We start from the raw sequence: 8,098 nt of genomic DNA, 5'->3' as shown, positions 1-8,098 counted from the left end.
GGCGCCCGCGGCCGCCCGTACCTGCGCGGTAGCAGAGGGCCGCCACGGCGCCGCCGTAGGCCCGCCACGCCAGGCGGATGCCCAGCAGGCTGAGCCCCAGCCAGAGCAGCAGCAGCTGGCAGAGCGCGGCCCGCAGGTCCTGCGCCGCCCACTCGGCCGCCAGCTCCCGGCCCAGCGCGCCCAGCGCCCGCCACGGCGCCTCCCAGCCCGCCGCCGCCGCCATCTCCGGCACCTCCGGGCGGAGCGAGGGCGGGACCACGGGGGCCGCCATGGCGGGCGCCGCTGACGAGGGGCTCTACTCGCGGCAGCTGTGGGTGCCGGGGGGGCGGCGGCTGGACCCCCCGCCTTGGCGCCCCGGCTGACGCCCGCCGCCCTCCCCGCAGCTACGTGCTGGGCCGCGGCGCCATGGAGCGGCTGGCGGGCGCCGCGGTGCTCGTGGCGGGGCTGCGCGGCCTGGGCGCCGAGGTGGCCAAGGCGCTGGTGCTGGCGGGCATGCGCGCCGTCGCCCTGCACGACGACGAGGCCGCCCGCCCCGCCGACCGCGCCTCGCAGGTACCTCTGTGTCCCCGGGGTGCCCCGCTGGCTTGGGGACAGCCTGGGGAGCACCCCGCTGTCAGCGGGGTGGCCCTCAGGGTGTCGTGGTTATGGTCCTTGGGTGCCCCTCCGTCGTGGCTACGGCCTGGTCGTCACAGGCACGGTCCTTGGGGTGCTCCGCTGGCATGGGCATGGGCTGGGGTACCCCCCATTGTTGGTATCGCCCAGGGGGCACCTCAGTCACAGTTATGGCCCTTGGGGTGCCCCCCATCATAGGCATGTCCCAGGGGGCACCTCAGTTACAGTTATGGCCCTCGGGGCGCCCCCCCCATCATAGGTATGGCCCAGGGGACACCTCGGTCACAGTTATGGCCCTTGGGGTGCCCCCCATCATAGGTATGACCTGGGGGGCATCTCAGTTACAGTTATGGCCCTTGGGGTGCCCCCCATCATAGGTATGACCTGGGGGGCACCTCAGTCACAGTTATGGCCCTTGGGGTGCCCCCCATCATAGATATGTCCCGGGGAGCACCTCAGTCACAGCTATGGCCCTTGGGGTGCCCCTCCGTCACACTACAGCCCCTGGGGTGCTCATCCCCCATCATGAGTGTGCCTGGGGATCCCTAGTGGAGACCCCAGGGTGAGCACCCATCCTCACGACGATGGCCTTTGGTGCCCCGGGTTCCCGGGTGCAGCGCTGCCCGCCGCCATGGGTAGAGGCCAAGACGGGCCTCGCCATCTCAGGTAGGACTCAGGGAGCCCCCTCACCCGAGTGGCATCTGCAGGGCTCCCCGTCCTGCCGGGCACCGCTCCAGGTGCCCCAGCACCACGCGGTGGCCCAGGGAGCCCCGGCACCCTGAGTGCGGAGGCTGGGGAGCCCCAGCCTCCCTGTCGCTGTCCAGCGCCCTGTCGTATCAGGTAGAGTCCACTGGGTGTCCTCAGGGGGACAGTGGCCAGCACAAGAGCTCGGTCCACCCTGTTGTGGGGCGCTCACCGGGTGTCTATCCCGCAGTTCTTCCTCACGGAGCGCGACGTGGGTCGGAACCGGGCCGTGGCCTCCCAGCGGCGCCTCGCCGAGCTCAACCCCCACGTGCAGGTGACAGCACACAGCGGGGAGCTGTCCGAGAGCTTCCTGGCCTCCTTCCAGGTGGGCCTCCATGGGTGCTCGCATGGGAAGGGGTTCCCTGCCTTGCTGGGGTCCCGTGGGCTTGGTGGCCTTCGGAGGGGCAACCTCACCCCGAGGCTGCTGCTGGGGCCTCCAATGTCTTGGTGCCCACGCCAACCCCGAGCTGTGGTGGCAATGTCACCTGATGCCCTTGCATGGACAGGTCGTGGTCCTCACTGACTCCCCGCTGGAGGAACAGCTCCGCATCGGCGACTTGTGCCATGCCCGGGGCATCTGCTTCATCGTGGCCGATGTGAAGGGGCTGGCAGGGTGAGTGCCCGGTGCCTGGTGTCCCTGGCGCTGGCCAGGACTCGGCCTTGGCGGCAGCGGTGCCATTTGGGACCAACTAGGGTGGCAGCCTGGGGGAAACCTTGCACCCTAAACCCTGTCGAGGCAGGAACCATTTGGGGGGCCTCTGGTCTGGGCAACGCTGCCCCAGGGCAGGTTGCTCTGGGCTGTGTCCAGTCAAGCATTGAATGTCTCCAAGAACGGCAGATCCACAATCTCTCCAAGACCCTCTTCTGGTGTTCTGCTACCCTCAAGGTGAAGAATTTTATCCATTTATCTAATAGATAGTTCCTGTGTCCCAGATGGGATGTCACCTCTTGTCCCATCTCTGCAGCTTGGAGAAGACCCTGGCTTGTCCTCTCCACGTCCTCCTACTAGGTGCTCCAGCTGGGATCTCACGTGTGTCGAAGAGAGGGGCAGGATGCCCACTGGCTGCCCCTGCCCTTGCTTGTGCAGCCCGGGTTACCGCTGGCATCTTTGCAGCAGGGACACACTGCTGCCCTCTGGTCTCCTTGTTGTCCCCCCTAGTCCCTGCTCTGGTTTGCAAAGTTCTCTAGCCCGTGACCCCGCTGCCTGTCCTGCTGCCCTGGGGCAGGACCTGGTGGTGGTCTTCCATGAGGTTCCTATTTAACAGACCCGCGGTTGCTCCTCTCTCAGGCAGCTATTTTGTGATTTTGGGGACCACTTCGTGGTTCACGACCCAGCGGACACTGAACCGGTTTGTGCCTCCGTGCAGCACATCTCCCAGGTAGGAGGAGAACCTCCAAACCCCACGTCTCACACCCAATCCGCGACGCATCCCAACAGCCTGCTGTGCCGCGTGTCCATTCCCTGAGGTCCCTCTGGCTTCACCGCTCTCTCCCAAAACGCTGGCACATCCTTCAGCTGATCCAAGCCATCAAGACCAGGGGCTCCTGGGCTCACACTGCTGCTTCTCCCCAGGGCAACCCAGGAGTGGTGACGTGCGTGGCAGAAGAGGGCTGCGGCCACCTTTTCTGCGACGGCGACACGGTGACGTTCTCGGGCGTGGAGGGCATGACGGAGCTCAACGGCGGGCAGCCCTGCCCCGTTCGCGTGCTGGGTGAGCTGCCAAATGGGCGCCGGGCAGCGTGGCGGTCCCCATAGCTCCAGGCCACGGAGCTTCCCTTCACCGGTGCTCGGTGGGACAAGCCTGGATGCTGGAAGGGAGTCCCAGCTGCGGATCAATGGCCTGGAAAAATGCTGAATTGGGGTCTCCCTCCATTTGCCTGGAACTGCTCTTCTCCCTTCCCCGCTCCCTTCGCAGATGCCTTTCACCTGGAGATTGGCGACACGAGCTCCTTCGCGCCCTACCTCCGCGGGGGCCAAGTCAAGCAGGTCCACCTGCCCCGCGAGTATTCGTATGTAAGTCTGCCCTTGACTTGCCCATGGCCAGGCACTGCCAGGGGGACGCGAGACCGTGCCCAGGGCGCTGGGCAACCTGGGGCTTCCCGAGAGGCGTCTCCTCCTCGAGCACTCGGCACGCTGCCCGCAGAAGCCCCTGCGCGAAGCGCTGGCGCAGCCGAAGATCCAAGCGGATGCCCAAGAGCTGCCCCGCAGCCGCAGCCTGCACGTGGCTTTCCAGGCCCTGCACGCCTTCCGCCGGGAGCACAGGCGCCTGCCGCGGCCCCGGGCGCCGGTGAGGCCCCAGCCTCCCTCCGCCCCGCCCTCGGCCCCGCTTTCTCCGGGGGCTCATCCCTGCGGGCTCATCCATGCCGCCCGTGGGGGCCCCTCTTGGCGCCAGGAGGACGCCGAGCGGGTGCTGGAGCTGGCCTGGAGGCTGGACGAGGGGCAGGAGCCCCTGGCCGAGGACGTGGTGCGAGCCTTCGCCAGCGTGAGCGCGGGGGACCTGTGTCCCATGGCGGCCTTCCTCGGCGGCCTGGCAGCCCAGGAGGCACTGAAGGTGAGCGGGGTGGGACCTGCTGCGGGTGCCCGTGTCGCTCGGCTCCTTGAGGCCAGGCCTCCGTCGGTGACCACGGGAGGCCACTTGCTGTCCGCGCGGCCCCGCGAGGCCCCCGTGGAGCCGGTGGCACCCCGGTTTTGCCCAGGCCGCCTCGGGGAAATTCGTGCCCTTGGACCAGTGGCTCTACTTCGACGCCCTGGAGTGCCTGGCCGTGGAGGGCGCCGCGCGGCTCACGGAGGACGACTGTGCCCCGGTGAGGGCGGCCGGCTGCGCCGGGGGGCTGCCGCGGCCGCCCGCGCTCACCGCAGCCCCTCTGCCCCACAGAGGGGCTCTCGCTACGACGGCCAGATCGCCGTGTTCGGGGCTGACTTCCAGGAGAGGCTGGGCCGCCAGAAATACTTCGTGGTGAGCAGGGGATTTGGGAAGAGGCCTCCGGAGGCTGCACAGGGCTTGGATGATCCGGCGGGAGACGCTGCGAGCGCTGTCCTGGCAGGTGGGAGCCGGTGCCATTGGCTGCGAGCTGCTGAAAAACTTCGCCATGATGGGGCTGGCCGCGGGGGCCGGCGGGGACATCACGGTGACCGACACGGACACGGTTGCCCGCTCCAACCTCCATCGGCAGTTCCTCTTCCGCTCGGCGGATATATCGGTGAGCGCCGCCCGGCAGGGCCGCCGGCCCCGTCCTCAGGAGGACCCAGGGGCTTTGGGGTCCACCAAAGGGCACCAGGCTCTCCCTGGACGCTGGGGCTGGGGGCACTGGGAGGGCAACAGCCCCTACCCTCTGTGCCCTCGCAGAAGCCGAAGGCAGAGGTGGCAGCTGCCGCGGTGCGGCTCATGAACCCCGACACCAAGGTGACGGCACACCAGAACCAGGTGGGCCCTGCCACGGAGCTCATCTACGGGGAGGACTTCTTCAAGCAGCTGGACGGTGTCGCCAGTGCCGTGGACAACCTGGAGACCCGTGAGTGCCACCAGCAGGACACGTTTTGCCTGGGTTTGAGCGGGCAGGTGCCTGGGTTTGAGCGCACGTAACTGTGGGGAGAGAAGGGGACCTGGTGCCATCCGTCTGGGTTGGCATCACCCTTTCCAGGCGAAAAAAAGTCCTTCTGGCCCCTGGGCACTGCCTGCTCCCCACAGGTTCCTACCTGGAGAGCTGCTGCCGCCGCTCCCTCAGGCCGCTGGTGGATTCGGGCACGGAGGGCACGCGGGGCAACGTGCTCCCCATGGTGCCCCACCTGACCAGGCTGCCGGGGCCTGCCAGTGACCCTGTGGAGCAGACCTTCCCCCTGTGCACGCTGCGACACTTCCCCTGGGCCATCGAGCACACGCTGCAGGTAGGGCTGCATAGGCCGGGAGCATTGGCCCGGCCCGCGCGGCGGCTGCGGCCTCCGCTGCTCGCGGAGGAGGCTCCGGCCTTTGTTTTCCCGCAGGAAGCCGCTCCCGCCGGCAGCGCCAGCCCCGCGCGGGGCTGCGGGGAGCTGCCGGCAGGATACGGGCCCCAGCTGCTTCCTGGCTGGAGGCCCGAGCGCGCCGTGCGCTCCCGCCGGGAGCTTCCCGCGTGCACCGGGACACGGCCTCTCCCGCCCTGGCGCGGGCCCCGTGTCCCCGACCGGGGGTACCAGGCAGCGCCCCTGGGTGCTCCTGTCGCGGGCGTTGCAAGGGTCTTGTGTGCTGCACCACGGGGCTCATAGGGCCACAGTGCCCCCCGGGATGTCCCCCCGAAAGTGCCAGTGCCGGCTCCGCAGCCCGCGTGCCGGGGGGCGCTGGGGTGAGCGCTGGGCGCCGCGTGTTTGACGGCCGCCTCCCCCTCCGCAGTGGGCGCGCGATGAGTTTGAGGGGCTCTTCAGGCTCTCTGCGGAGAACGTCAACCAGTTCCTGGCGTGAGTGTGGGTGCTGGGTGCTGAGGTGCCCGGGCAGGGGGCAGAGCCAGGGCCATGGGTGCTGCTAGAGCACTGCCCGCTGCTGCTGGGCATGGGGCTGGGGTCAGAGGGTTGCGTCCCGCTCAGGGTACCCTGCCAGATAATCCAGGGACACTAGCCAAGCCTGGCCCATCACCTGGGAGGGGATAACGTTGGTCCCTGCTAGCGAGGGCTCTTTGGCAGTCACCTCTGCGTGCTGGCGAGAGGCTCTGTGGGGGGCAGCACGAGGCCTGGCCCCAGGAGCACCCGGGTTCGCAGAGACCCGACCTTCGTGGAGCGCCTGGAGGCACCAGAGGCTCTGGAGGTGCTGGAGCGAGTGCGAGGGAGCTTGCGCGAGCGGCCGCGGCACTGGGCGGACTGCGTGCGCTGGGCGCGCCGGCGCTGGCAGAGCTGCTACCACGACGGCATCTCCCGGCTGCTGCTCGCCTTCCCCCCGGACCACGTGAGCCTGGCACCGAGCACGGGGCCCTCCCGCCCCCTCTCTCCTCTGCCAGCCTCCCCTGGCAGCCTCAAGCCTGACTCTGCTTTCCCTGTGCCCAGGAAAGCAGCCCGGGCGTCGCCTTCTGGTCGGGGAACAGGAGGTGTCCCCACGAGCTGACGTTTAACCCTGACGACGTAAGTGCAGGGAAGAGGCAGGCGGAATATTCAAGGTTGGAAGGGACCTCTAGAGATCATCTAGTCCCACCTCCCTGCTCCAGCGGGGACACCTAGAGCATGTGGCACAGGGGGGCACCCGGGTGGGTTTGGAAGACCTCCTTGTTGCCTTGGGCTGCCAGGGCACTGCCGAGGAGGTCCCATACGTGCCCCGTGGCCAGGAGGAGAGACCTTTCTCCCCCTCAGGGCAAATCTGGGCTGCCCTGCCTGGTTGTGGCAGCACAGGAGTGGGCTCGTAGGCTGCACCGGAAAGGCGGCCTGTGGTCCTCACTGCCCCGGTCCTCTCTGTGCCCCCAGGACACCCACATGACTTATATCATGGCTGCTGCCCGCCTCTTTGCTCAGACACACAAGGTTTTGGCTCCCGGGGACAGGGCAGCTGCTCGGGAGATCCTGCGCAACGTGGTCCTGCCACCCTTCACACCCCACGAGGGGCTTCACATCAGCATCACGGAGGAAGGGGAGGAGGTCCAGGAGGCTGTGGGTAAGGCGCCCGTTAGGGCTTGTTTCTGGGGTGCCCTGAGGTAAAACGCTGGGCCAGGAAGCCCGGGGTGCAGCCTGGTTCTAGTGGGGCTCTGGTGTTGCCCACAAGCTGCCAGGGCAACCGGGCCCATGTTGGTGCAAAGGAAACACCCCGGGGCTCCTTTGTGCCCCCAGACCACGGGCAGCTGGCAGAGCTCACCCAGGAGCTGGCCCGGTGGCGCCAGGAGCTGGTGGAGGCTCGGGACACACAAATACCCCTCATGGAGCCCATCCTCTTCGAGAAGGTACCTGGGCAGGCCATGCTCGTGCCCGGTGCTGGGCACTGTGCCCAGCGCTGAGGCTGCTCTGCAGAGCACAGGCCTTGTCCTGTAGCCCTGCCAGTCATTCCCGAGCCAGGAGAGCGGGAAGGCAGGGTCCGTTTCCGAGTCCTTTTCTCCCGACGGGGAGTCTGATGCTCATGAGCAGCCCCGGGCCTCGGTGCTGTCTGGTGCCAGAGGTCCCCGTGCTGCCCACCCTAGGACGACGACTTGCACGTCGACTTCGTCACAGCCGCATCCAACCTGCGCGCGGGCAACTACGGCATCCCCGGCGCCGACCGGCTCGCGGTGAGGAGCGGGCAGCGCCCGGCGGGCGCCGCGGCCCCGCGCGGCCTGACGCCCGCGCCTCCCGCAGAGCAAGCGCCTCATGGGGCGCATCGTGCCCGCCATCGCCACCACCACCATGGCCGTGGCCGGCCTGGCCTGCCTGGAGATCTACAAGCTGGCGTGGGGCTGCCGGGAGCGCGGCTGCTACCGCAGGAGCAACGTGTATCTCTCCAGCTCCCTGCTGCTCCGCGGGGAACCTGGGCCGCCCGACACCTACTGGGTAGGACCCTCTCTTGGCCATGGAGGTGACCAGGCTCTGAGGGCTTCTCGCGGGCCACGGAGCTGTGCGGGAGCCGCCGGGCGCCCCGGATCCTGGTGGCGATGGGGCTCTCCGGGCCAGGCGCGAGGGAAGGAGCCGGCCGCGGGCAGCCGCGGCTCCGGAAGCAGCGCTCGGAAGCGGGCAGCGAGGAGCGAGCTGCTTCCTGCCGCCCGCGGGCCGCTCGCCAGGCCCCGGCGCCCCCCTCCACCGCCCTCGCCCCGCGGCTCCGAG

The 8,098-nt window shown here is 68.7% G+C and overlaps 1 protein-coding gene across 1 annotated transcript in view; it reads left to right on the top strand.

Annotated features, from left to right (window-relative positions):
* The first annotated feature begins 269 nt into the window (after positions 1 to 269).
* The window catches only part of UBA7 (ubiquitin like modifier activating enzyme 7), a 9,661-nt gene continuing 1,832 nt past the window's right edge, over positions 270 to 8,098 (top strand). The window contains exons 1-21 of the mRNA XM_026041529.1: positions 270 to 310; positions 384 to 552; positions 1,547 to 1,681; positions 1,863 to 1,969; positions 2,645 to 2,735; positions 2,930 to 3,068; positions 3,273 to 3,370; positions 3,501 to 3,644; positions 3,750 to 3,908; positions 4,054 to 4,161; positions 4,233 to 4,313; positions 4,402 to 4,557; positions 4,704 to 4,869; positions 5,046 to 5,242; positions 5,724 to 5,788; positions 6,086 to 6,269; positions 6,368 to 6,442; positions 6,779 to 6,965; positions 7,139 to 7,248; positions 7,483 to 7,569; positions 7,637 to 7,828. Of these exons, the coding sequence (XP_025897314.1) occupies positions 270 to 310; positions 384 to 552; positions 1,547 to 1,681; positions 1,863 to 1,969; positions 2,645 to 2,735; positions 2,930 to 3,068; positions 3,273 to 3,370; positions 3,501 to 3,644; positions 3,750 to 3,908; positions 4,054 to 4,161; positions 4,233 to 4,313; positions 4,402 to 4,557; positions 4,704 to 4,869; positions 5,046 to 5,242; positions 5,724 to 5,788; positions 6,086 to 6,269; positions 6,368 to 6,442; positions 6,779 to 6,965; positions 7,139 to 7,248; positions 7,483 to 7,569; positions 7,637 to 7,828 (2,691 nt within the window). The remainder of the gene's footprint in view (positions 311 to 383; positions 553 to 1,546; positions 1,682 to 1,862; positions 1,970 to 2,644; positions 2,736 to 2,929; positions 3,069 to 3,272; positions 3,371 to 3,500; positions 3,645 to 3,749; positions 3,909 to 4,053; positions 4,162 to 4,232; positions 4,314 to 4,401; positions 4,558 to 4,703; positions 4,870 to 5,045; positions 5,243 to 5,723; positions 5,789 to 6,085; positions 6,270 to 6,367; positions 6,443 to 6,778; positions 6,966 to 7,138; positions 7,249 to 7,482; positions 7,570 to 7,636; positions 7,829 to 8,098) is intronic.

This window comes from Nothoprocta perdicaria, unplaced genomic scaffold (genome assembly GCF_003342845.1).
Source record: "Nothoprocta perdicaria isolate Ctin4 unplaced genomic scaffold, notPer1 scaffold_287, whole genome shotgun sequence".
Lineage (NCBI taxonomy): Eukaryota > Metazoa > Chordata > Aves > Tinamiformes > Tinamidae > Nothoprocta > Nothoprocta perdicaria.
The sequence above is the reverse complement of the archived record's forward strand: the minus strand, read 5'-3'. Positions and strand labels throughout refer to the sequence as shown.